General features: G+C 45.5%; 1 protein-coding gene and 1 long non-coding RNA gene across 6 annotated transcripts; one reads left to right on the top strand and one right to left on the bottom strand.

Annotated features, from left to right (window-relative positions):
• Positions 1-625: 625 nt before the first annotated feature.
• Positions 626-19,515, top strand: PARP3 (poly(ADP-ribose) polymerase family member 3). Of its 3 annotated transcripts, none has more exons than XM_083429445.1 (11): positions 626-768; positions 4,561-4,820; positions 5,558-5,683; positions 11,006-11,200; positions 12,501-12,636; positions 13,349-13,575; positions 15,224-15,391; positions 15,592-15,678; positions 16,815-16,992; positions 18,753-18,899; positions 19,000-19,515. In XM_083429445.1, the coding sequence occupies exons 2-11, from the start codon at positions 4,620-4,622 to the stop codon at positions 19,167-19,169; spliced, it is 1,635 nt and encodes a 544-aa protein (XP_083285571.1). In that variant the 5' UTR covers positions 626-768; positions 4,561-4,619; the 3' UTR covers positions 19,170-19,515. The 3 variants fall into 3 exon arrangements, 2 of the variants coding, with proteins under 2 accessions (XP_083285571.1, XP_083285572.1); XM_083429446.1 differs by lacking the exon at positions 626-768 and adding an exon at positions 1,129-1,267; XR_014508534.1 differs by lacking the exons at positions 18,753-18,899; positions 19,000-19,515 and adding an exon at positions 17,453-18,743 and having other exon boundaries at positions 16,815-17,388.
• On the bottom strand, positions 5,725-15,217 carry LOC310672412. Of its 3 annotated transcripts, XR_014508544.1 has the most exons (5): positions 13,751-15,217; positions 13,115-13,166; positions 9,773-9,946; positions 7,945-8,080; positions 5,725-5,810 (listed from the first exon to the last, which is right to left on the bottom strand). It is a non-coding gene; the product is annotated as an uncharacterized lncRNA (long non-coding RNA). The 3 variants fall into 3 exon arrangements; XR_014508545.1 differs by lacking the exon at positions 5,725-5,810 and having other exon boundaries at positions 5,841-8,080; XR_014508546.1 differs by lacking the exons at positions 5,725-5,810; positions 7,945-8,080 and having other exon boundaries at positions 9,260-9,946.
• Positions 19,516-27,844: the final 8,329 nt, after the last annotated feature.

Genomic DNA, 27,844 nt, shown 5'->3' with positions numbered 1-27,844 from the left:
CAGCGGGGGAGCAATTCCCGCGGGGACCGATGCGCTTGCACCTTTGCATGCCCGGACTTTGGGGAGGCTTATGGCAGAAGAGGAGGGACGAGGGGTGGGAAGGTGGCGGCGCTGGGAGGCACAAGAGGCCAGCTGGCGGAGTGGGTGGGGACGTGGCTTAGCCCTTGGAATGCGCAGGGCGGGTGAACCACAGAGCTATGCAAAGCCGGGGGAGCGAAGAGACCGCAGATTGCCCGTGCAGCTTGCTAGTTTGCACGGGATGACATGAATCAAGAGTTTCCCCTTCTGGGTGCCCTTGTTTTCAGGGACACGCACAACCCTCAATAATCCCTGGTGCTCTTATCGCTGTTCATTCATGCATGGGAGATTGGGGGGGGGGGTTAATTAAATAAAAAACATTATTTTAATTTAGTGCCCAAACAAGTGAGTGGATGCAGAAGAAGTTTCTGCGCTCCTTGTGTGGGCTTGGCTGGTCCGGCTGTTCTAGCACGCGTTGATGGACAGCTCGGCGTGCAGCCGGGCTCTGCTGCTCAGCCCCTTCCTTGCCTCTGCGCTGGGCTGGCTCCTTCCCTGGGAGGCGTGTTGCTGCAGCCGCTGATCGAAGGCTGAGGTCACCAGGCGGGAGGAGGGGACGGCAAGCGAGGGAGAGTCGCCCTCCGACTTGCCCAAATTTGCCCTGCCACTTTGCCGGGCTTCTTTCTGCAGCCCTCCGCGTCTAGGAGGACCACCGGGCTACGAAGAGCCGGTGCACCACCCACCCACACCGCGGTGAGTTTTGCTACTCTGGGCAGGCGGGAGGTGGGGTGGGGTTTGAGAAGTAAATAAATAGCTGGGTGGCGACGACTGGCCCTTTATCTTGTTTGTCTCTGGTTCGTTCCCAAAGCGACAGTCGGGGAACGTGGACAGAATCCGTAGCTGTCTATACCGGATCTGATTTCTTCGAATTAGAGAGAGGTGCAGGAGACGTCCCCAAGCAACGTAGAGCCTCTGTATCTTGATAACGGGGTACTGCGGATTCCTTTTAATCCTGGCTGGAACCTCCGCTGTAGTTGCGCCCTCGCTGGCGCTGATCCTAAGCGAGTACTTGACAGGGCTGTGCGCTTTTTGCTTTGACCCTCCTCCGCAAGTTAATGGGTCGCTACCCACTTTTTAAAGGGGCAAATCCCCACATAGCATCCTTTGAGTGTAAACACCTATCTGGTAAATTGGGGAAAGTGCTGATTCTTGCCACCTTGGTCTTCAGGAAGAAGGGCAGGAGAGAAATACAGTAAGTAAATTATTCCCCTTTCCTCCCCACACACATTATGTTCCACATTATTAATACAGCCATACAGTATTGGTGGGCCAGCAAAAATTCTTGCATGGCTAGAAACCTTTGGCGAAATTATTTGCAAGTCTTTCAAAAGTTGCGCAGTTCGGAGACAACCTGTGAAAGCAGCCGGTGGGCTGCCCATCTGTAGTATGATGCCAATATTGGCTCTTAATTGCCCCGCCCCATCCCCCCAAAAAGACCATTTGCGCTTTTCATTTGTGCATCAAGAGTGCATACTTTCCATCATCAGAGTATGTATGCTATACATTTTGCATACAGCAGGCTATGGAAGCAATCATGCTTACATGACTCAGAAGGTTTTTTCTCTCTGGTAAGATTTGATTGCTTTTTGTTTTTTAAATCTTTGCTTTGTGTGGTTTGGCTTGCTTGTTTGAGTATGCTTATTTATTCAGCAAGCACCTTTCTGGACCAGAACTGTTGAGCTTGCTGTATGCTGTCAGCTGAGTGGGGTACCCCAGCCAGAAGGGTGGGGTATAAATAGTAAAAATTATTATTGTTGTGTAGACTGGTTTTACGGAGTCGGGAGGTGTAGATAACAAAACAACCCTGATTTGAGGCAGCAATTTTAAGATGTTAAATAATACTAAAGAACAGGATTTTCTACTAGATTTGCACTAAATTCCTCAATTCAAGGTGCAGATCACATTCTTAATTCAAGCAGGAGGAGGATACTAGCATGAAGGCAAAGGAAGTTGCCTCTGCCTCTTCATTAATATAGGTAGCAAAGCATAGAGGCAAGTCCAGTGATCCTGAGAGATAAGAACATTTGCATAATATTGATCTGTCTACTTCTGTTATTTGGTATCTCTATTGGTTTTGTAGTGAAACTAGTGAATGTACACATGGTTGAGTCCTAGCAGACATGGTTGAGTCCTAGCAGGTTGAGTCCTACCGGAACACAATATGTAGGTAGGCAGATCCCAGGAGCACTGGCAGACTTTGAGCTGTTTATTACTCAAATAATTTTGTTCTGAGTTCAAAGAGCACTAGTGCATCTAGCGGACTGCTTGCTGAGTATCATACATTCATCTGTTGTTAGCTGGTCTTATATTTCTGCCTCCAACCATGCTACATAGCAATGATGTTACATTTCAAAACCTTGCATCACTGTACCTGGCTTTTAGAAAACTTGTTTGTTTATTCCCCCGTCTTGTGGCTAAGCTCCCCACAGACCAATTGATGAGGGTCTGGGCAGACCATTTGTTTTTCCTAACTGTTGTAGCAATTGTGATGCGCTGTGTTAGACACTGTATGGCTGTTTTTACTATTATTGCATTTTATTGTATTACAATTTGAATGTTGTAGAATTCAAATTGTAACATGATAAAACGTAAGCAATAAAAAAGCTGCCAAAACATAGTTAAAAATCAATGTGATTATTTAGTGAGGTAGACGTGTTGTTTCTCTCACCATTAGCCACCAATTCATAGATGCTCCATAGACCACCTGACTGAAGCCCATGGACCATAGTTTAGGAATTCCTCACTCTGTCCCTGCGCATGCTTTCTTGATGCCATCTGATCCCATCCACCATCTCACCTGCTATTCTCTCTCACCTCCACCAGATAATCAGTCTGTTTCTCGGACTCCTTCCTTTGCTGTGTTCAAGCATTATTTCACCTGTTCTCAAACAGCATCCGTTGGTTCACCTTTCCTCTCCAAGTCTTACCTTCTGGCTATAATGCTTGCAAAATCCTTTATATTGTATGCAAGTATACTGTTTCTAAGGCCTAGAAAAGACAGTTTCCTCTTGTGCAATAAAGCTGTGACTTGTTAGTGAAAGCTGTGCACTGTTATTGAAATAGCACGAACATAACCGTGCACTTTCAGTTGTGACTCATTAGGAAAATATTCTCCTGCCATTGACTGCCAGTCAGCTGTATGCAAGTTAAAAGTTGGCTCCTTGCCTGTTCCTGGCATTGGATTAGCAAATCAGAATTTAAAACGCTTGGAGTAGCTGACAAACCTACAGGTGATGGGAAGCATAATAAGGTCCAGCCAAAGGTTCCAGATTTCCCAAGGCTGATTTGTTAACAGATTGATACAGTTAAAAACCGAAAAGGAAGATCTGCTGTCAAAGGAATAAAGGTCTGAACTAACAGGGTGATTAGGAAGGAGAGGGCTTGGGGCTGAGTCAGCTATGAAACCGGCATTTGGCTCTGATAGTTGTCGTATGGCTGTTTGCCTAGGGTGTGGGCCTGTGGGCCTAGGACTAAAGACAACATGTTCATCTCTGTGGCACAATGGGTCAGTGCACCTGGCTGTTAACCCAAAGGTTTGCATTTCCCTCCTCAGTGTTAGATTAGAATGTTGCTGCTGTTTCATAAATAATCAATTTGCATGTTGAGCTTCTACATTTACATAATATTCTATGGCTGTGCACACACTATACATTTGAAGCGTGCGCACACCCCACACAGAGAATCCTGGGAACTGTAGTTTATCCCTCACAGAGCTACAATTCCCAGAGCTATGGTTCCCAGGATATTTTAGGGGAAGGTATGTGCTTTAAATATTCTTTACCCGTATGGTATGTACACAGCCTATATCGGGGAACAGCAAACTTTTTCAGCAGGAGGCCAGTCCGCTGTCCCTCAGACCTTGTGGGGTGCCAGACTATATTTTTTTGGGTGGGGGGAATGAATGAATTCCTATGCCCCACAAATAACCCAGAGATGCATTTTAAATAAAAGAGCACATTCTACTCATGTAAAAACACAGTGATTCCTGGACCGTCCGTGGGCCAGATTTAGAAGGCAGTTGGGCCTTCTAAATGCAGCAGGTATCTATATGCAGCCTTTGCTAGATCTGAGCAGAGTGCACAGCCACACTCAGAATTCTCATATGTGGGAATGTCATCCAAATCTGTCAGGAAAGAAAAGCAGAAGTCTTTGGAGCTACATTATGCCAGCAGGAGCACACCTTGGGGTCTTGGCTGTTGTAATACCCAGCGGTGTGCTGTTGCCGCTAAGTCAGTCTTTCGGAAAGTCTGTGTTTTGCCAGAGTTTTATTGAAGAGCCTGATCAGTCGGCAGAAAGGAATTACTCCAGTATTCCTTTATAAAATTTATTTAATGGTAATGTTTGAAGTAGACAAGTCTTCTCCCTGTTCTCACTTAAACGAAATCACAGAGAAGGTCAGTGTGGGTCATTTAGGGACTGGTACTTCTAGTGACCTCCTGAGTCAAGAATTAACTGGCCTCCCTTTTTTTTTTTTTTTTTTTGCAGTTGAATAAGAGCAGCAGCCTGACTCCTTTGGGAAACAGGGTAAGGCTCTGGAGGGAACGATGCCACCAAAGCGCAAAGCCCCTGCCCAAACCAGGGCAGCAGCCAAGGGCAAGAAAGTGAAACAGGAGCCGGAGCTAAAGGCTGAACCTGAAGAAGACAGTTTCCGCTCCACCGTGGAGGCACTGAAGGCAGCTCCCAAAGAGAAGCTCAAGGCCAAAATTGACTCTGCCTGTCAGCTGAGCAACGTTGATAGCGCCAAGGTGAGAGCAAAGCTCTGGCTGAAGTGTTCCCTATGCCCAGCATCCATTGGGGGGGGGAGGGGTCATTCCCCCTGTCAGCTGGCCCTGCAACGGCATAGTGTAGCATAATGGGAGTCCTCCTGTCTCTTATGGGCACCTGTGGTGGGGCAGTGAAGGTCAAAGTTCACACTGAATCTTGAGGCTTCTCTCTTTTCCTGAAGCTTTTTTTTGCCTTCCTTTAGCAGGGCAGCCAGGGCTGCATGTCCCAAGTCAGGCATAGGCAAACCTGGCCCTCCAGATGTTTTGAGACTACAGTTCCCATCATCCCTGACCTCTGGTCCTGCTAGCTAGAGATCATGGGAGTTGTAGGCCAAAAACATCTGGAGGGACGAGTTTGCCTTTGCCTGTCCCAAGTAGAGGAGGGGGGAAATTAATGAAACCAAAACTTGTCCCTGCCCTGCTCCACCAGAGTCTTATTAGGATTGGACAGTGTTCTGTCCTTCAAGACCCCTTCTGCCCATTTGTCTTCTGCATAGATCTTTTAGCAAAAACTACTAATCAAGGTGGGGATGGCATTGGGAGAGTCCAGCCTAGACTTTATTAGCACTTGGTATTTGTTAGTTCTTGCAATACTCTTTAAGTGCCAGGCTCTGATTGTCCTCCCGTTTTGCCAGATGTCAATCACAGGCTGGAATTTAGCCACACAGAGGTTGCTGTGGGTGTCTTAGGGGCGTTCATGTTGCCGGTTACGATTTTAGATTCACGAGGACTACGACTGCATGCTGAACCAGACCAACATTGGCCACAATAACAACAAGTTCTACATCATCCAACTCATAGAACAGAATGGGAAGTACAGCTGTTGGAACCGCTGGGGCCGTGTGGTGAGTAGCTTGCCCTCAGGATGGCTCCTTCAGTTGTTCTTTTCTCAAAAATCTGTGGGGGTGGGGGTCTTCATCTCTGAGACTGACACAAATAATTATATACAGCTGTGGATAGTGATGCCTAGCACTGGAATAAAGGGGGAAAGATAGCCCAGACCTTAGCCAATTTAAAAGAAAGCTTTAACTCTTCCAGCATGACAGTTTGCAGAGCCATAACACGTCCAGACCCTGTGTTCCTAGCCATATTTATTGCTTAATATTCCCCAGGTTGGTTAAAAGATGCGAGGTGGCGGGCCTAGCATTAAGAAAATCTGGAAAATACCATTCCTCATTGACCATTGAAACACGGGAGAGAGTGAGTCAAGAAAGTCGAATGAGCAGCAGTTGGAACTAAGGAAAGGAATAGTTTCACATACGTGACACCTAAGAGTTGGGGCCTCTGGGCACCATTTAAGTGGTACAAGATTCCCTGGGGTAAAGTGGCTATGGAGCTGAGATCATTCAGTTCTTATGCTGAAGCAAGCTGACTACTGCTGCTGCCATAAAACTGTTTACAAGGTTGTAAACACCTTTAGCCTGGTAATGTGGATTCTCGCTTCGCTTAGCCTAGAGCTGTTGGTATATCAGGCGCAGTGTTTCAGCGGACTTGCTACAGATAATGGTTTCACAAAATAATTGTCTTGGAGCAGCACTTCAGGGTAATAGGTAGGATGGCCACAGTGTGCAGCTCTCTTGGTCTGCGGCTTCTGAGCATTTGCGATTGGGGGGAGGAAACAAGCCTTTTTCCAGTAGTAATAAAGTCCTGTGTTTCAGACCTTTGGTCTAATCCAGGTACGCTCTTCTAAAATGACTCCCTGTTGAGCCTGGAGTAGCCAAACAGGGTGCCCTCCATATGCTGTTAAGACTACAACTCCCATCAGCCCCAGCAAGTGTGGCCCAAAGGTCAGAGATCATGAAAGCTGTAGCATAGTAGCATGCTTTGGGCTAATGGCACTGCCACACATTTCTCCCTTTTATTTGCCCTGCTTTCTTAATATTGCAAAACATTTTAAATTAACAAGGCGAAACACCATGGGTGCAGCCAGATTTATGTTTCGGGGGGCAGAACTGAGCTACCTGCGTTGCGATCAGTCAGTTAAGTGTTTTTATTTATTTACTTGATTTGAGGGGCAGCTGTCTCCTGGCTATGCCCTTGTGGAACACAGAACAGCAACAGTCACTAGATGTCAGAGGTGACCTGCAAGCCTGACTAAGCCCAGGGGGCTGTTTTAACCCAAACTGTGAAGAGGCAAAAGTGTTACTGCGAAGGAACGACTGGGAGCTTAAGCACATTTCCCATCCAGAGCTCGCTGGTGCAGCTCCTGGTGCTCTTGGCTCAAATAAGCTTGTGGGCACTCAGAGCCATCCCCCTAAAGTTTGTTTTGCAAGCTGTTTGCGTTTAATCTAGTAAGAGGCCAGTGACCTTGGAGAATCAATGCAAGGCAATTGTTGTTTGCTTCTTCCGGACCTGTGTTGCAATGGCAAAATTGCACAAGTTCATTCTTCAGTTATCTATTAAAATTAGACATGAGCTTGCGGTAAACTAATCGATGCAGAGAACATTGAGACAATGTGCTCTTGAGAAAGAAATGTTTACATCTTATGTTGATCAGGTTGTTGTTGTTGTTAAATTGCAACGTAATTCAGCAGTTGAGATTTCCTAACAGCCATGGTTGCAATCCCACAAATGTCTTTTCAGAAGTCCCTTTGGATCAGGTGGGTCTTTGGTGGGTGTCTGACTGCAGCCTTAATTAATTTTCTCAGTAGAACTCCTAGGACGTGTCCCAGTTCCCCAAGCTGCAATTTTGTAACCAGGGCAATAGTGTTTGTTGAAGCTATAGGGAGAGATGGGAGACTCAAGAGTGTCCAGGTTTGCTAAACTGCAGCTCCTGCCATCCCTGACAACCTATTGGGAGTTGGGATCCAGCATTTTCTGATGTGGGGGGGGATCTCTTTTAAGGAACATTGGGTGGTATTCTACTAAGAGAGACTCAGAGTTGACCCCTTGAGATTAATGAACGTGACTAAGTTAGGACCATTAATTTCAAGACGTCTCCTCTGAATAAAACTTTCAGCTGTGTGTCCACCTTAAAGCAGCCTTTTATTGTAACCTGTGAGGCAGCCATAAATGCAAGCTGATTAAGTTTGTCTTGACCTGATGTGCCCCCTTGGGTGAAACCCTCTTTATGTCAGGCCTTTAGACTCAGGTTTTATTTGCCTACCTGACCGTTGAGGGTGTGGGTGGCTAGGATTGTTCTCTCCCAGTAGTCTTTTCCTCCTCCGAGGCTCAAGTTTCAAAAGGTTTTTATTCCTGGAATTAGGTTGTCATAACTTGGCAGGGACTCTGTGCTTGAGAACCTGGAGTGGGAGCTCTACTGAGTCATCCATCACAATAGGCTCTTTCCCGCCACCCTTTTGCTAATTTTCACCACATGTCCTCCTCCCCTCTTGCTTTGTTTGCATACCAAATGCACCCTACAGTGAGTGCCACATAGAGACACACTTTCTCCCCCTACCCTTGGGATTTTAGGCGGAAACACAAAACATACTTCTCTGGAGACCAAGGTAAGGAGCTGAAGTTAGTAGCTAGCTTTCTCTTATTCCAGAGGCTAATAGCTCTGATAGGCCCATTGCTATTCTTCAGAGAACGCAAATACATGTCTATGTATTCCAGAGTGGTCCCTCTATGCTCTAGCTGGGGTGGCGGGGAAGGAAAAAGATGTTAGATAAAATCGCTATAAGTTGATGCTAGGAAGAAATCTCATGGCTGCTGTCAAGGAACATCCAAGCCAAAAGAAACCCCTTCTGAATAATTTGACATAAATAGAGATGGCAAACAGAAACTAACAATAGCTTTAACTTTCCGTACTGGCTGTAGCTGACATTATAGTAGCATGGCTGCAACCTTCTCCATGAGGAGCAGATGAACAAACCAGCTAACTTATCCGCTCCTGTGGTTTTAGCAGTTGCCGATAAGAGCAATTAGATGCATTTTTCCCCCATGCTATTTTTATAGTCTATCTACGTAAGGCTTATACAAACTGCTTCCCTACTTTAGCTTAAGACCAAATAAGAAAGGAATTCCTTTTGCTCCATCCTAATTCATTGGCAACCTCAGTGCTTTCAGCTCAGCTTCTTTTGTCCCTGGAATCTGGATTCTCAGCAACTGTGACTTTTTTCTGTTTCCTAGCTCTCCCATCACTCTCTGCTTGTTTGCCAGCATCATTTATATGTATGATTCATCATTCCAGTCACCTAGTCAATCAGAAGGACAGTAGAAGCCAACTCCAGACACAGGCACACTGTAAATTTAGGTTTGCACAATGAAAGTGTATTCAAGTGCTCAAGTGCAACAAAACCACTTTTTAAAATGATATAGATACAGATATAGATATATAAATGTCTTTCGCAGTTAGGAAAGTGACAGGGAAATGCACTATAAAGTGTTGGGTAACAACAGATGGACAGGCAGGCATATGACTTCCCTGCAAACAGATAAGGATGAATCCTCATTGTCATATAATCAGAAGGACAACCTTTTGAGTCCCCTGGCCAGAACTGCCTCCATAAACAGATGACAAAGGTAAAGATAAAGGGACCCCTGACCATTAGGTCCAGTCATGACCGACTCTGGGGTTGCGGTGCTCATCTCGCTTTATTGGCCGAGGGAGCTGGCGTACAGCTTCCAGGTCATGTGGCCAGCATGACTAAGCCGCTTTTGGCGAACCAGAGCAGCACACGGAAACTCTGTTTACCTTCCCGCCAGAGCAGTACCTATTTATCTACTTGCACTTTGAAGTGCTTTCGAACTGCTAGGTTGGGAGGAGCTGGGACCGAGCAACAGAAGCTCACCCCGTCACAGGGATTCGAACCGCCGACCTTCTGATCGGCAAGTCCTAGGCTCTGTGGTTTAACCCACAGCGCCACCCGCGTCCCTTGTAAACAGATGACAAGCATTCAATAAAAACTAATACAAAATTTCCTTTACAGTAGGGAAAAAATGTGTATAAAATATTTAAAGAGGAACAATATGTACAGCTGTTTACATACCCATGCTAAAAACCTGAAAGCCAAGTTTAGAGGACCTGGTACAAGAAGAATATATGGCTCTAGGAGGTGCATCCCAAACCTTGTAGAACAGTGCAAATCAGTAGGATAATTTTATCGTCATATGCCTTTGCTTTTGTTGGAGAGAGATTCCAATATTTGGTAACAGATGCTGATCTGAGAAAATTCCAGGCAAAATGAGAAAGGGAGAAGGAGTGGGGAGAGAAAAAAGAAATATAGAATTAGGCACATGTTATTAGCTACTTCACTAAAACTTTTATGAGAATCTTGAGGTGCTGTAAGAAATAGAGGTAACAGGAAAAATAGAGAATGATTTTATCTACTCTGCAAGTCTCTTGCAGTGCACTAGGGTAATCATAAGCAACGTCTACTCAGGAGTAAGTCCCAATGAGTACAATAGGGCTTGCACCTAGGTAAGTGGCTAGAAGATGGCAGCCTCAAATGCTAAAATGGCTCTTGGGCAGTATTTTTCTCTCTTTCTTTTTGTAAAAGCATCTCTGAGACATCCAGGTGATAAATCTGTGTGCCTCCAGACTCCAGCTGCTAATGACCTAAATTGAGTTTCCACTCTGGAGGCACTTTATATTTATTACAATTCATCGTTGCTCAGACATCAAGAGAAGTCACTGCTGGATTATTTTCACCTTTCTAAAATATGCTGCACTTACAGAAGGTGGGGGAGGGGAGGATTAAACACCCTAAGACTGGGAGCAAAGAATGCAAATGGGACTAAGTGGGCAAGGAAATCTACCTCCACTTCAAAGTGGAGATTAAGGACTTCAGGGAACCATTGTGTACAACAGAGAAGCCTGCACCAGAGACTCACTGTGCGTGCAATTGGCAGGTTCTCTGTTTCCTCTGGGAAGGGCTGAAGCTTGGTGGAAGAACATGTATCAAAGGCTGGATTGGTGGATTGTGCTTTCTACAAAGAGGTTGTGGTCCCTTTAGAACCTACATATGCCAGCAGACAAGATGATGCAAGATGTCCTTCTAAAGTGTACAATTGCATGCAAGGACATGTCCCCCTCTATAGGTTACCCTACTTTGTGGAAGGTATGAGTGTTCCTGCCTGTGAGGATGGCCGTGTCCCTGCCCATCCTTTCCTGCCCTTCTTTCATTGCAGGACTAAGAAAGGAAGCACAAGATACATGGGAGAAGATGCAGAAGTTTCTGTCTCTTGCTGATGTGTGTTTCCTTTCCTCTCGTTGCTCGCAGGGAGAAGTAGGGCAGTCAAAACTCAACGCCTTTCCATCCTTGGAGGCGGCCAAGAAGGATTTTGAGAAGAAATTTCGGGATAAGACCAAGAACAGCTGGGGTGACCGGGAGAACTTTGTGGCTCACGATGGCAAGTACACCTTGATTGAGGTGCAACATGCAGATGATGAAGACGAGCAGGAGGTGACTGTGAAGGTACTGAGCCAAGGAATACACTGGGAGCAGACTGGCACACTGGGGAGAGGCATAAGTCAGTGCAAAACAGCAGAAACAAACAAAGCCTAATTGCAAACAGTCTAGACTAATACATTTAAAATTAGGTTAGTTGATTTGCTGGCAGTGCAATCCGACTTGCAAGAGAGTCCTATTGAATTGAATGCAACTTCTCTGTAAGCATACCTAAGATTGCACGGTAAATCACTATGGTAAAATAAGTAACAGATTAATCATACTAAAAAATAGTGGTCCAGTGCTTCTTTATCAGTCGTCCCAATACTTTGGCACACTGTGTCCAGAACACGCTAAGCCCAGGAGTGGGTTTACTTCTTATTCATTACTGTCCATATGGTTTTTTGGTTGTTTCAGAACATACAGTGCTGTGGACTTTTTGAAATGAAAGCACAAAGTTCAGGGAAGAGACCTGGGATGTGTCTGGGAGAATCTGGTCCCTGTCCTTGCATACCCATACACACACCATAGCTTTGGCCTAAGGACCAATGGGAGGCATCATTTGGAGAGCCAGATGGTTGATCCCTGGGCATTATAGCACCAGGCAGCTCCTGTGGGCTGACCAGTGACTGAGGGAGTTCAGCATAGCATTAAGCATCTCTGCTTGCTTGCCTGATTGAATTATCTTCCCTTTCCTCTCTCTCTCACCCACTGTTCCAGGGGTTCCCCTGATGCCCATCAGACCCAGGGGTGCTGGGGGAGGGAAGGAGGTGGAAAGCCCCATTGCGCTGGCGAAAGTACATGGGTGTGCTTCAACTGGCGGGACTACTTAGCTGAATCTGCTTGTGTGCCTGCACAGCCCCAACCGAGTCGCCATTCTGTCTCTGCCCCACACCATTAGTAAGAGGCAACAATGCTGTCAGTAGCCGGGCAGAGCGCCATCACCTGGTTAAGGCTCCTGGTTGAGGCTGTGTGCGATCTTCGATCACCAATCCAATCCTCACAAAGTTATCCTAGCAGCCTAATCACAGTCTATCTCCCAGTTATCAGTGATTTAGAGGACTCCTGCAGGTTTTCAAGGTCTGTGTGGGTTAGAGAACATGGATAATCTCTTGTAGTGAGTGAACTGCGTCAGGGTTGGTGAAGTTAATGTGCAGGTCCATTTGCTCAAGGGTGTTTGCTTAAGTCCTGTTATTTTGAAAGGTGTTCACTGCCAGGTAAAAGCTTGTGTGTCCTACTGTGAATCTAAGGGTGAAGTCCAGCCCCACTAGAAGAAGCTGAATTGTGTGTATATCCAGACCCAGGTTGGTTCTTTGCTGTTTCCAAGGTGGACAGTGTAGATGGAGTGAAGCTATCCAAGCAAAGGATACGGCCCTGCACCTTGGACAAGCCTACTCAGGAGCTGGTCTCCCTCATCTTCAGCAATGACATGTTTAAGGATGCCATGCAGACCATGAATTTAGGTAAAGGGTCAAGGGATCTTTTGGTGGTGGGTTGGGTTGTTGTTGTTGTTTGCTTTGCAGCAGGTGGGAGAAGCACCCAATGGCTTAAAGTTACAAGAAAGGAGAGTCCGACTAAACATTAAAAAAACTTTGACTGTAAGAACTGTTTGGCAGCGGAACAGACTCCCATGAGAGGCGGTGGACTCTCCTTCCTTGGAGGTTTCTAAACAGAGGTTGGATGGCCACCTGTCATGGCTGCTTTAGCTGAGATTCCTGCATTGCAGGGTCTAGATGACCCTGGAGTCTCTCCCAACTCTATGATAGCTCCATCTTGCCTGCTCTTGGCATCAAGCATACATTATCTGTTTATTGTGGTTTGCTATCCATTTGGCTAATAGAGAAAGCTGGTATATATAGTTGTAACAACATCAAGCTAAACCAATTAGTGAGAGAAAACTCAGTTATGGGGAGGAGGGAGATGGAGAGAAGTTCAGGTCACCTGTACTGTTGAGATTTGATTTTTTGGTCCTTGGTCACAAATGAAGACCAACCTGGGAAGAGCAGAAAGTGGTTCAGTTATAGAGTGAAAAGGGGCATGAATTGAACTAAGTAGTGGCGTTCTGATCCGGGTGGTTTCAGCTACTGATTTGTAGGATTCTTGGAAGTCCACAGAGTTGTTACACTGATCTCTGCCAAACTTCCTCGTGTCACCCTTTTTAATCCCCTTTCCCAGATGTGAAGAAGATGCCCCTGGGGAAACTGAGCAAGCAGCAAATTGCCAAAGGCTTTGAAGCTCTGGAGGCCATTGAGACAGCACTGCAGAAGCAGCCGCCTTCGCAGAAGCAGCTGGAGGAGCTCTCCTCTCGCTTCTACACCATCATCCCCCACAACTTTGGCCGGGCTCGGCCTCCACCCATCAGCACTCAGGAGGTTGTCCAAGCCAAGAAGGACATGCTGCTGGTAAGGAGCTCTGAGAACTGGGCCAATCCCCCCGCCATTAGAGCAAGAGACATCTCTGTGCTGTGGAAGGCTCCGTCAAGAGTCCTGCATGCTCAGACTGAGACCAAGGTCTTGCCTACGCAGCAATGAAGTATCCTCGCTGCCACAAAAATTCTGTACTGCTACGCTTCCTTACCTGCTCTGACAGCCACAGGTTCTGTCTGGGGCCCAAAGCTGCCCAATGACCCTGTCAAATGAGAAAAATGGTGTGTGGGTAATTGGCCAGAAATGTGTTTTAAATGTTTGAGAGAGAGCTCCAGTGGCCATAGGTTCTGCTCACTTGGTCCCATGCTGTGTCTACTGCACAGTCTTTTTCTACCTGTGCTAAAAGATAGCAGACTAAATATCTTAATATTAAACATAATAATGGAAGCCTTTATAGCAGTTCAATTTGCAGTGTTTAGTAAAGGTAAAAAGGTAAAGAACCCCTGTTGCTCTGTCCCAGCTACTGCAGTGTTTAGTACTATAGGAATGAGAGCTGAGACCACAACAAAAAGAAAGGAACATAGGAATCTGCCTTATACTGAGTCAGACCATGAATCCATCTAGCAGCTGAGTACTGCTGACCCTGAATAACTGCAGCTCCCCGGGGTTTCAGATGGGAACATTCCCAACCCTACCTGGAGATCGAACCAGGGACCTTCTGCATGGAAAGCAGATGTTCTACCATTAAGCCATAGCCTTACCTGCAAACAATGGAAACACAGAAGCTGCCTTATGCCAAGTCAGACCTTTTGTCCATGTAGCTCCATGTTGTCTACACTGATTGGCAGCAGCTCCCTGTGATGGACCATCTGCATACAGCTGTTCTGCCAACAAGCTGCAGCCTTTCAAAACTGAAGGGTATAATCTTGAGAACTCACAAAACAAAAAGGCCAATAACTCTGGTCCAGTTATGATTTTGCACTATAAGCCCTCCGTACTCAAAATGGCTGCTTAGTGGGTGCAGCCTTCAGGGTTAATAATCGCTTCCACTCTTGAGTTCAAGAGTCTCTCTTTTTTCATTTCATTCGTTACATTTCTATGTGGCATTTCACTCGCACAATTGACAAAGCAGCTCACAAACAATAAACAGCAATAACATAATAGAACATCGCAATTAAAACATAAATCATATAAAATAATTAACAAATCCTCAGTAAAGCAATTAGAAATCATCTGTAAAACAACCACCTTTTATAAAACACTAACAAAGCAACTCAAACATAGCCAAGCAGCACAACCACAAGTCATATTATAAGATTCACAAAGCACTACAGCGTTCATAATCTACAAAACAATATTAACATTAGCAAACTAACAACCAAAAACAAAGAAACACTATTGAATTCATTCTCTCTCTCTCTCTCTCTCTCTCTCTCTCACACACACACACACACACACACCACCCCCAATAGCAATATTGAAAACATATGAAAAACCTTAACCTCCCCCCCTTTTGATTTCAAGCTAGAGCACCAATGAGATTTCCCTAGCTGAAATGGGCTACCAATAGCACAGTCCTAGATATGTTTACTTGGAAGTGAGGCTCACATAGGATGGCAGTGTAAGCGTCAAATGGTTCCTCCCACCACCAGTGTTTGTGAAGATTGGTTCCCTTTCCTGATAGGTACTGGCAGATATTGAACTTGCCCAGAGTATGCAGGCCCAGAAGAAGAAGGAAGAGGAAGAAGAGGAGGAAATGAAGGTGGAAGAGGTCCCACACCCAGTGGACAAGGACTATGGGCTCTTAAAGTGCGAACTCACCCTGGTAGACCCATCATCGGAGGATTATAAGGTAGGGTGACCCAGTCTGGTTGCTGTGGTACTGTAAAGTGCTATGCATGCCCCTGTGTTGGAAGCCCAGGACCTCTGAAAAGTGGGGGCAGCATGCAGGGGGCAAATGTTGATTCTCTGCACTTTCCATTTTCCTCTGTCTGCCTCAGTGCTTTAATGATCACTTTCTTCCTCTGCTTCTCTCCTGCTCCCTGCAATTAGCTGATTGTAAACTACGTAGAGAAGACAGGCTGCACTTATCGGAAGCTTCAAGTCCTGAACATCTGGAAGGTGAACAGAGAGGGCGAGGTAAGGTCAACTGGCAGAGCCCCTTCCCTTCTGTTAACTGACTGTGTGTACTTCTGCCAGTTGCCTGAAATTGGCTTCTGTCTTTGAGCAAAACCACCAGAGCATCTCACTTTGCAGCTGCCTCTGGCACCAGACAGAATAGACCTAGGAGCATAGCAACAAGGAAAGGCCCTGAATGGCGGTTCCTGGCTTATTCTCCTTTGGTTCCAGCAGTGCCAGGGTCCCTTGTGGAACATAGGAAGCTGCCTGAAATGGAGCCCTTTGAGCTCAGAATTCCAGCACTGGCTGGCAGTATCTCTCCTGGGTTTTAGGCAGGGGTCTCTATGGGACCTTTTACATGCAAACCATGGGCTCTCCTACTGAGCCTCATCCCTTCCCCATTGTGCTGGTTGGCATCTGTTGGTCTGTATAGCAGCAGGGCCCATAATGAACATAGCAGGTGCTTTTGTGTAAAGAGCTACAGCCCTCTGTTAGTGGCGAGGTATCACTCACAGCACTGCGGGTGCCAGCCAAAGCGGACCGATGCTGTCTAGAGAACTTGTATGTTGTGGGGCAGTGTCCAAATGTCATCAGTGGTGCTGGAGGTGCTCCTGGGATGTAGTTGAGAAAAGGCAGCTTTGGATTCCCAAGACCCAGAGTGGCTGCATGGGGGCAGAAGAGACCAGAGGCCCTCTAGTCCAGCTACAACCCCAAAGGAGGACTCTTTGCCTCTTAACACAGCATTGTCACTGTAGATCAGGGACGGGGAAACTCAGGTCAGGGGGAAGCAGGGGGACGTGGCTCTCCATGCCTCACTATCTGAGCCCAATTTATACGAGTGAAAATACAACCAGCAACTGAAGGAGAAAGCGTCTTCCCCACTTCCTTTTCTGTAAAGGTGTCTCCTCTGGTAGGTGGTAGGTTGGTGTTGGGAGGGAGTGGGAAGGACACATTCTCATCAGTTCATGCTCCAATGCGCCCTGCTACACATGGCTGACTAGTCACAGTTCAGCTTTGCGGTGTGTGCAAGCCATGCTCAGCACTCTCAAGAGAAGGCTTATTTTGCTGCCCATAAGCATAAAATTGCACCCTTCACATGGAGGGAGAGCTCTGCTTGCTGAACTTCTTTTTCTATCCCCACCCCATTCTGCTAACAGGGCAACCGTTTCAAGGCTCACGGCCACCTGGAGAACAGGCGACTGCTTTGGCACGGCACCAATGTGGCTGTCATTGCAGCCATCCTGAAGAGTGGTCTGCGCATCATGCCACACTCTGGCGGGCGTGTGGGCAAGGGCCTCTACTTTGCATCGGAGAACAGTAAATCGGCAGGATACGGTGAGGCAACCAACACTCTGTGCTCCCTTTGGGCTGCAAGGGCTGCCTCCCCTCTTGTTCTTTCCACCGTTTTCTCAGTGGTTTGCTGCCTTTCTCTGCTGCTGCTGCTGCTGCTGCTGCTGCTGCTGCTGCTGCTGCTGCTGCGTCTCTGGTCTTAATAGTGGCAGGGCAGAAGGCAGGTCCATACAGATACCCCTGGTCCATGTCAACATGCTTTTAAAAGCTGCCACTGCTACTTTTCGCATATATAGATATGAGAAAGGGAAGTAAAACTGAAAAGTGTGCATTTAGATGCCTGTATTTACCATATTTTTCGCTCTATAAGACACACTTTTTCCCCTTCAAAAATTAAGGGGAAATGTGTGTGTGTCTTATGGAGAGAATGCAGGCTACTTGGCTTCAGCGATAGCAACGCAAAGCCTCCGAAGCGCAGAGGAAGAGCTCCCCCCGTGCTCCGGAGGCTTTGCGTTGCTTTCGCTGAAGCCCCCGGAGTGCAGTGGGAACTCCCGCTGCGCTCCGGGGGCTTCAGGCAGCTATCCGCAAGCCTTTGGGGTGCAGCAGGAGTTCCCGCTGCGCTCTGAAGGCTTGTGGATAGCCGCCTGAAGCCTGGAGAGCGAGAGGGGTCAGTGCACACCAATCCCTCTTGCTCTCCAGGCTTTGCTTCGCTCGAGAGGCGCTGCACAGTTTTCCTTCTCTGTGCAGCGCCCCTTCAGCGAAGTGGGAGGAGAAATGGAAGGGGCTCCATTTCTCCTGCCACTTCGCTGAAGGGGTGCTGCGCAGAGAGGGAGAGCTGCACAGCGCCCATTCAGTGAAGCGGGAGGAGAAATGGAAGGGGCTCCATTTCTCCTGCTGCTTCGCTGAAGGGGCGCTGAACGGAGAGGGGAAGGATTCCCCCCCCCCCCCCGGTATCCCCCTTCTATGGTCCTGTGCGTCCTATGGTCCGGTGCGTCCTATAGAGTGAAAAATATGGTAACTATTTCCATTAAGTGATCCTGGCTGTGTCCCTTCTGGTGCTTTCCACAAGCACTTAGGTCTTTTGTAACCTTGTAAACTGGAAATGAAGTTTAGAGTCTTCTAGCACCAATTGGGTGAAAACCTGTTCCAGATTGGAGAATGTACACCATGGCGGTCTTTGGCTTTGCTCTAGCAGAAAGCACATCCTCTTCCAGAAGCAGGGCATCCCATTTTTTTGCCAATCCATACTACTTGGATAAGACCACCCCAGCCCACTGAAAAAAGTGCTTTTGACAGTTATGGGACAGTCCAGAACAGCATGGGATGTGGCGCAGCAAGCTACTAGCAACTTTTATCCTGCTGAAGATCTAGGACATGTGCATGTCTGTTTGGACCAATACAGGGTATTAGTGCACTAGCCATTCCTTCCTCATAGAAGTTAGAAGTTGGAGACGTCCAAATTAGCAGCCCCAGTTTGAAAGAGCAACTTCTTTGCTTTCATCCTTTGCCATTCAGGAGGATGAAACCTGTGGTTGCATTTTTGAAGAGGATATTGGCAATGCCATCTGAAAACAATACTATCCATGATGGGATCTGTCTGTCCTGTTCAGCAGAGATTATTATTTTTTGAAAGCTGGAATATGTTCGTGAGATATTTATCCTCCTACTTTCCTAATCCCACTGGATTTGTGTGCCTATGTGAAGCAGAGCACAGGGAAGGATACGGTACGGTGTATGCGACTCGAGCAGGGTACCTGCTGTCCATCACTTTAACCACTGGGACCTCTTTTTCCTCCCCCCCCCAGTTGGCACCACCTCCAATAGGGTGGGGATTATGTTCCTGAACGAGGTGGCCCTTGGTAAAGAGCATCACATCACCCAGGATGACTGTTCGCTCCGCAAGCCCCCAGACGGTTATGACAGTGTCGTGGCCCGCGGCGTGACTGAGCCAGGTAAGCCTGAAGGTTGGAAAGAAACAGTTGTGATGCTTTGCAGCCTGTTAATCGTATGCTAACCTCCCTCTTGCTTTCTTTGTTTCTGTGCTATCCCCAGACCCTGCGCAGGATAAAGAGATCATCCTGGATGGGAAAAAAGTGCTGGTATCCCAAGGAAAGCCTGTTCCTATGGCTAAGTACAAGAGCTCCTGCTTCTCCCAGAGCGAGTACCTGATCTACCAGGAGAGTCAGTGCCGCATTCGCTACCTTATTCAGCTCCGCTTCTGAGGCGTTTCTCGAGCGGCTCGCCTGCTGGGCCCCTCCTATGCAGCAAGGAGGTCCTCGTCTGCCTAGCACTGAACAGGCACGTGACAGTGATATGGCAGTCCGCAGTCGGACTGCCTTGGTGTAGCCAGCCATGTTTGTCAGCTCTTAGTGGTTCACTCAGGAATTCTGGGGTCCCAGCTGGGCTGAGGAAAGCAGAACCACGCTCCAAGTTCGTTTTAGGACTGTGTTAGGCTCCGTAATACAGATGAAAGTCTGACAAGGTGAAGACAACCAAATGCTGACAAGTGCACCTCCTCCTTTCAGAGCACTTTAAGGCCTGTAAATAAAAGAATGTATGTTAAGCCCACCTAAGGTCTTTCCTTCCCTGTTACTGTCTACCTGGGCACATAGCTTATATCCACGTATATGGCCCACCCACTGTAGAAGTCAAGGTACACAGGGAGGCCAAATGAAGTAAAGGAATCTCTGAAGGCTGTGACTGGGTTCAAACGTGGCATGCTCAGACACGAACGCAGTTACACACCACTGCACTGTGTCCTAAACCAGGCATGGCTAAACTTGGCCCTCCAGCTGTTTTGGGACTACAATTCCCATCATCCCTGACAACTGGTCCTGTTACCTGGGGATGATGGGAGTTGTAGTCCCAAAACAGCTGGAGGGCCAAGTTTGGCCATGCCTGTGACCTAAACCCACTGTAGTCACATCTTCCGCTAAGTAATCCAGTAGAATTTGTATGATATGCTGCTGAGTCATACTGAAACGTATTCCTTTGTGCGTTCCCTGAGGTAAATGGGTTGTCGCACATCTGGCAAAGTGCAAATGGGCGGGGGGAATATGGGCTGGGTTTTTGTTGTTGTTTCCTCCATTTGGTCAAGGAACTGCTACTGCATTTGCATTATTTAAAATATTTCAACCCACCTGTCGTCGCAATGCAATGCCGCACAGAGAAGCAATAATGAAAAATGCGAACAGGAAAATTAAAGGAGAGGATAAAACCCACCACAGGAGCAGCAACAACAATAATCGTCAAAATCCAGCCAGGCAATCAATCCCCTGTAAAAGGCCGGTTCGAATAGGTGGGTTGTCTCTGTGCACAAGGGCAATAAAAGAGAATGTTTGCACCAGAAATTCTGCAGCCGCTGTACAATTTGTCCTTGGGCAAACTTAAGGAAGATCTTCTCCAGCTTGAATTTCTCTCTTGATTGAACTAAGGTGTGGTTTACTTGTTTTTTGTTAGCCTCATACGTGGCATTGCTTGAGAATTCTAAGAAACAAACAAACAAAAAAATCAGTTCACACATTCATCTTGATCCAAAATTGTGTCCAATGATATCTTTTTCTTGCATTTATTTTTTTAAAAAAATCCCAAAGTAATAAATTAGAAAGTGAGATTTTTGAAATAAAAACAGAGGGTATAGGGTATCATATGTTAATTGTTAACAATTACAGTTTTTAAGCTACTGTATTTTGTATAAATGAGATCTAAATTTATTTTTACTTGTCCATGAAGTTAAAATAATCCCATTGTTGAGGAACCTCTCATTCTTTATTCCATTCATTTCTTAATATCAAATTGACTTATTTATAAAAAATATCTATTAAAAGTAATCATAGATTTTTTTAGTTTGAAATAACCAATTCTAGTATTTCGCGTGCCTCAGAAGCTGAAAATGCTGCTGGTCCAAACAAAGATGTTAACAAATGTAGCAGTAGATATTGCCAGTGGGTTACATCCAATAGCTGATGTTTATTTCATAACATGGAGTATGTTAAAAATTCATCTACATTATCTATCAGTTGATCCAAAGTCAATATGCCCGCTTCAATCCAATTGTATCTGAACACAGATGAAAACCTGCTCTTTGATCTTGGGAACCATCACGAAAAATTTGGTTACAGGATTGTAAGAGGTGTGCCAATGTATACTGAACCAACAGCTTTCCATAATAAATAGTTGTACAGTGGTACCTCGGGTTAAGCACTTAATTCGTTCCGGAGGTCCGTTCTTAACCTGAAACTGTTCTTAACCTGAAGCACCACTTTAGCTAATGGGGCCTGCACGATTTCTGTTCTCATCCTGAAGCAAAGTTCTTAACCCGAGGTAATATTTCTGGGTTAGCAGAGTCTGTAACCTGAAGCGTATGTAACCCAAGGTACCACTGTATTTATATTCTTGGAGGATATGGGCATACATGCACAAATGGGCTTAGGTGTCACACAGTCCTTAAACATTTTGTGTGCACAAAATGGTACACACAACAGGCATGCTAGTTTAGTAGGCATACTTGAACAGTTTGGAGAAAGAGCTTGAACTGTCCTGGCAATCTCTTCTGATTTGGGAGAATTGCTATCGTATTCCTGCATACACTTTTCTCGGGGAGTAAAAAACACAGTATTAGAACGGAATGCCACCATGAGGCTTTTTCTAGTAACTGTCTTATGCAGGGGAAATGGATACATGTGTGTTTTCCAAGGATGGCCATAAACTCCTGGCCTTAGATTGAGGAGAGGAATTTGTGCCCCGCCAATCAATTCCTGACCATTGACCATACTGACTGGGGCTGATGGAAGTTGGAGTCTGGCCACATCTGAAATGTCACAGGTTCTTCGTCTCTGCCTTTTGATGGAATGATAGGAAAAGTATATGGCTTACTATGAGCTTGGACAAGTTAAGGAAGTTGTCAGGGATTCTTTAGCTGTGACTCCTGCATTTCAGGGGGTTGGGCTAGATGACCCTCTGGGTCCCTTCCAACTCTACAATGGTAGAAGCTGGTGTAAGCCAAGATGAGGCTCACACTCTGCTTCTCCCAATTCTGCCTTTTTTAAAATAAAAAGGATGAATGGCTTTTATTTTTGCAAATGTCTGGGAGTCATCATCTCTCCTTATCTAATTATATATTTGTAGCTTCCATCACCATAGCATCACCGAGCCTCTCATGTATTTACAGAGGGAAATAACAATTATGGCTCTGTCTTTTTTACCCTCTGCATGCTCGAAGCCTGAAGCAGGAAATGCTAGATTACATTCTAGGGCTGCTTTTAATTTGTGTGAGTGAGTTTGTCCAAGATTGCTGAATGAAATCTCAGGCTGCATTCCCATCATGCATTTAAAGCACTCTTGATACCACCTTAAGCAGTCATGGCTTCCCCCAAAAGAATCCTGAAGGCTGCAGTTTCTTAAGGGTGTTGATAGTTGTTAGGAGAGCCCTAGTCCCTTCGAGAGTGTTTAACAATCCCTCTTCACAGGGAGCTCTGGAAATTGCAGCTCTGTGAGGCAAATAAGGTTTCCTAACAGCTCTTGGTACCCTTAATGAACTACAGATGCCAGGTTTCTTTAGGGGGCGCCATGGCTGTTTAAAGTGGTGTCATTGTGCTTTGAATGTATCATGTGAAAGTGGCCTCAGTCTTTAAGCTGGGCTCTTAACTTTGGTTCACAAAGTCTAGTCAAAGCTCATTGTAAGGAGCAGTTGGTGAACCTCTGAATCTGCCCCATTAGAAGTCAGTCCATTGGTCCATATAACTCAGTATTGTCTTTGATTTGGCAGCTGCTCTATAAGGTTTCGGTCAAAATTATTTCCAAGCATCAGTCAGCTGGGAACATTTTTATCTGGAGCTGTTAAAGGACTAAATCAGACACTTTGTGCCATACCCCACAAGTGTCCTGGCAAAACTGGGACATCCTGTTTCTTCCCATGAGAGTACATCAGTTTTGGGCGTCGGGATAATGTGTGATTTGCCCCCACCCAAGTGCTTTTTCTTTTTTCTTGAATGCATTTTTATTAATTTTAACATACAAATTATAAAACGTACCACACAACTTATTACAAATACACTTTTTTTGAACTTCCATCAGCACCTCCGATGATCTTCCGTCTTAACCTCTTTTTATGCATTACTTAATTTTATATTGTCTTTACCTCTCTTAACTTACCATCTCCCCTTTTCCATTTTTACAATATTTCCAACAATACTCCTCACAGAACTTCTTGCAAACCTACAAACGTCGTCTGATCATCACAAATACTTTTCATATAGTTCGTAAATTTACTCCAGTCTTTGGTAAATTTCTGGTCCCGTCGGTTTCAAATCCTTCCTGTTAATTTGTCCCCCAAGTGCTTTTTCAGGGCTGCAATCCCTCATGATGCCCCCAAACACATGTTTTGGGGTGCCATGAGAGCACACCCCTGAAAAAACCTGTGTCTTTTGGACTCTGTGATCTTGCACAGGAGTACACATGGGAAGGCGTTTATCCCAGTTCATCTACATTTTGTGTCTTTATCTGTTCTTTTTGATGAGGCAGCCATTTTGTTTTCTGCCACACACTTCATGGGAGCCATTTTGCCCACAGCACATCCTTGAAAATCTAAATGTGCACATTGACCCAAAGATATTGGCAACCTCTGCTTTGAAAACTAATGGTTGTAGTCAATGTTAAGTCCTACTCAGAGCTGACATGACTAACTTGGGGCATTGAATTTCAATGGGCCTACTGACTAAAGCCTAGTTGAATGCAGCCCTCGGCTTGCCTTAAAACTCCCAGCTAGGCCTCCTCCTATGCCTTCAACAACCATGCAACATGCAGAAATTAGCCACTGAGACTGCAGGGCATGGGAACCCACACGATCCCCTGCTGCTGCCACCCAATGAACCAGCTGTGGCAGGCAGAGAAGAAGAGGCCACTGAAGTTGTATCTTTAAGAGCACAGGCCTTAGCATATTAAACAGCATGCTAAACTGAAAGGGGTTTGGGGTTTTTTTTTTAGTTGAATATGCACCATAGCTGGATCTGTAGAAAAGAAGGATTGCAGTCATAATCCATTGTCATTATATAACCAAGGAGAACAAAACTCAGGATGATGCCTTGACGTGAGCTAAGCAGGTGACTTCCCTGAATGTTGCAGTAGCTCTGTCCTTCCTTAGTTTAGAAGGCATTAGTTTGACAGGCATAGATGTCTCAGAAGTCAGAGCTAAAATGACAGCGGCACTTCACTGAGCGTGCGTTCTACAATCCACATCAATACCATGACATAACAAAGCTGCCCTTTGTCCCTTTGCAACAACAAGTAGTGTCTGACAACAGCAAGTAGTCACTTGCCATTAATTGTTCTGTTCCCTCAGAAACATGTCATCACTGATCAGTCAAAGCAACATTAGTGTACCAGAACAAAACCACAGCACTCCATTAGGTCAATCTGATATATGCACCTGTCTTCTGTTACCCAATAAAATTAGGATGTACAGTTCCCAGGATAGACTGAAGGGCCGAGAGATTAAACTACCTAATTGCAAACAACAATTTTAAGGCAAACATGCTCTAGGAATCAAAGTTTGGGCTTCAAACAAACAGTTCTGTGTTCATATTCTAAAGCCTCACATTCACTGTGCAAAGCAATAACAATGCACCGTGGTCCTTCAATGCAAATGTTTGTTTTTGTTTTTTCATAATTTTAAAATGCTTTGCAACAAGGGACAAGAGAGTAGATTCTCCAGGAAGAGCGGGTTAAGAGTGCACACAGTATGCCGTGGCCCCTAGAGACTAGTTTAGCTTTAGTGATAGCCCACTTCAACAAATATATGCAGTAGATCGAGAAGGGGCCTATGCATATAGTTGAGGCTCAATGGGGAGAGAATAAAAGATAATTGGAAAGCAAGGGACACTTGCCTTTGTTAATGTGAATACAATACACAGGATAAAACTGTTGCAGGACCATCAAACAACCTTTTGCACCTTCCTATTTGCCCAGGCATTTTAGATCAGCCTTCCAGGTGTTCTGGATTAGCTATCCCATCAGCTCTAACCAATGTGGCCAATATTCTGGACTGATGGGTGTGGTGGTCCAAAACATCAGGAGGATACCAAATTATGGGAGGCCAGTTTATATAATTTTGGGGATTTGTGTACAATTATGCTCTTTAGTTTTAGGTGCAAAGAGCTGCATGTGAGGCTTTCTTCAAACAATGTATGTCAGCAGTTCTCATCACTAGCATCCATCTATCTTGGGAGACACTGGAGGAGATGAAGGTAACCAGTTGTACTGATGCAAGCATAGCATGACATTTCTTCTCTCTGTGCTCCTCCCAGCAGTAATTTCTCCTCTGGTCATTGCTGTGGATACATGACCCATCTGTCTGTCTCCAGGCACTGCGGCCTTCTCCCGGGGATTCCCAAACGGTGGGGCTGATATTGCCACCCTTTGTATCTCATTTGCAGGCATCTTTGTAATGCAAAATTGGTCTGCCAGTGGGCCGGATGCCTGAAGCAGTGTAGGGCACGGCCTTCGGGATCCTGCCATCTTCCATTCTGTGGACATGACCAAATTTATTTCATATTTATATTTACATTTATCCACATAATAAAGTTCTGAGTGGTTTGCAATATTGATAAAAAATTAAAACCCAGCTCTCAGGCATAAAATGTATCTCTCCTACAGTGGCAACTGCTTCAGCAAAACAGCAAACCAAATCATAGGTTGACTTGACTTTCTCCATTCTTCTTCTAAGTACCTTATTTTTCCTTTTGTCGCTGGTAATAGCTACTGTAGGTTGCCAACATCTGTGGAATAACAGTAGCAATTTGAACTTTGGGTTGCATCAATGCTTTCTGCAAGAGTTGGGAAATGAGTGATGGCTCCTGTTTCCTTGGAACATTGAAGCAGTGCTGCTTCAGAGACAGCCTGACATTTTACAGGCCCATTATGACAGCCATTGTTGTTGCTCTGCCAAGTTCTATAATTCATATATATTTAGAAGGGAGCCTATAAACTCGCTGGTCCAATCTGCTCCCTGGATACCTTGTACCTAAAATCACCCAGGGCAGATGTTTATCTGGATTTTTCTATGGTACTGTACCCATATCAGAGGATGAAAACCAGTATGCAGTTGTGCAATGAGCATGTTCTAGAATTACTGACACCTTTGACTGCACTTTTCTAATACACAGACCACTTTACTGAACTTAATTGTAACCATCCTCAGAGCAACTCTATGCAGACCATTGATTAATATTTCTGTTTTGCTGTTAGGGCATAGTCAGTATGTGCAACAGAGAGAAAGAGGCAGCTACCCAGGCAGGACAGAGCTGATCAGGCTTTAACTCATCTCTCCTAATTCCAATGCCCCAAATTATCTACTAAGTCTTGACACTTGGAAATAAGACTGGCCCATCCCACAGGGCTGTAGTAGATGTGTTGTTTTATATTCTGTAAATTGTCACGTACGTCAATATCTTCCTATGGAAATAAAATTGTAGTGCTGTCATCATGCTGCAGATCACATAGCTGCCTATTGGTGGCCACACCAACTGCAGCATGGCAAATGGCAGGTAGGTGAGGAAGGAAGCAGTGTGAGTGGCAGACAGCCTATGTGAACAGTTTAACAGCTTGAGCACGCCTGCAGCAAGGTTTAGTGGAGGCAGGGAGGCATTCCACACGCCAATTCTCTGTGAAGCAGCTCCTCCTCTTTTTAAAAGGGTTTGGCACTTGGGGTAAGCCATGAAGGGAGGGGTAGATGTAAAGGTAAGAGGCTTTGGTCATGGCGGTTGGCAAAGCAGTAAGTAGGGTTGGTTTAGTATCCCCTATCAAACAGCAATGTAGGTGAAGTTATGTGAGGATGTGGGTGGCACTGTGGTTTAAACCACTGAGCCTCTTGGGCTTGCCGATTGGAAGGTTGGCGGTTCAAATCTGTTGCTCTGTCTCAGCTCCTGCCAATCTAGAAGTTCGAAAGCATGCCAGGGCAAGTGGATAAATAGGTACCGCTGTGGCGGGAAGGTAAACGGTGTTTCCGTGGGCTCTGGCTTCCATCACAGTGTCCCATTGCACCAGAAGCGGCTTAGTCATTCTGGCCACGTGACCCAGAAAGCTGTTTGTGGACAAACACTGTCTCCCTTGGCCTGAAAGCGAGATGAGCACCCCATAGTTGCCTTTGACTAGACTTAACCATCCAGGAGTCCTTTACCTTTTAAATTATTTTTTTAGGTGAAGCAGTATATAAACTACTAAGTATTATTCGGCAAGTATGAAGAGCTGTTGGCTGTGGGTTGCCTGTTCATGTGAGCTACAGGCCTCCCTTTCTTCTCAGGGCATGCAAGCCTCTCTTTCTTCACTGGTTCTTATCAGTGCTGTTAGGAAGGAAGCAAGGCAGGGACTGCTACCTGCTTTCTTTGAATCTTCTTTACTGAGGGCTTTGCAAACATTTAATTAATTGGACAAACAGAAAGGTCTGAGGAAACACTTTCTTACATGCAAATCAGTGATAATGGAAAACAAAAGGAAGTGAGCCACTGTAGATCAGTGACAGTTCTTATCTCTGACCCTTCTGATAGAGAAATTGGAAGCTTTAAAAATTAACCAGTGTTCAATCAATACATGAGCAAGAATATTGCTAGCATTTGTTACAAATGCATGCTTTTTAAGTTTGTTTATTGGTTGGAGTTTGTAACCCCGGAACTGGAACGAACAATTGATGTCACTGAGCTGAGGTCCAAGTATAGAAATATTCTGTTTGTAACTATCTGCCTGTCGATAGAAATTTCAGGTGAGTGGTCCCAGCCATGTGTCAAAGCTGGCTAGTAGCCTTAAACACTTAACAACTTAACAATTAACGATTCATGTAAAAGATCTCAAATTTAAGTGAGCATAAAGTTTACTAATAGGTCAATTAACAGCTTCCAATACTATC

This window comes from Podarcis tiliguerta (assembly GCF_965153285.1).
Source record: "Podarcis tiliguerta genome assembly, chromosome: 2".
In the NCBI taxonomy this organism is placed as follows: domain Eukaryota; kingdom Metazoa; phylum Chordata; class Lepidosauria; order Squamata; family Lacertidae; genus Podarcis; species Podarcis tiliguerta.
The sequence above is the reverse complement of the archived record's forward strand: the minus strand, read 5'-3'. Positions and strand labels throughout refer to the sequence as shown.

What these genes read in the sequence shown, in the direction of transcription:
- PARP3 (XM_083429445.1), top strand. Translation starts at nt 4,620, where the DNA reads ATGCCACCAAAGCGCAAAGCCCCTGCCCAAACCAGGGCAGCAGCCAAG. An exon ending in CATCATCGGAGGATTATAAG is followed by an intron (nt 15,392 to 15,591) that starts GTAGGGTGACCC and finishes CCCTGCAATTAG; the next exon opens with CTGATTGTAAACTACGTAGA. An exon ending in AGGTGAACAGAGAGGGCGAG is followed by an intron (nt 15,679 to 16,814) that starts GTAAGGTCAACT and finishes TTCTGCTAACAG; the next exon opens with GGCAACCGTTTCAAGGCTCA.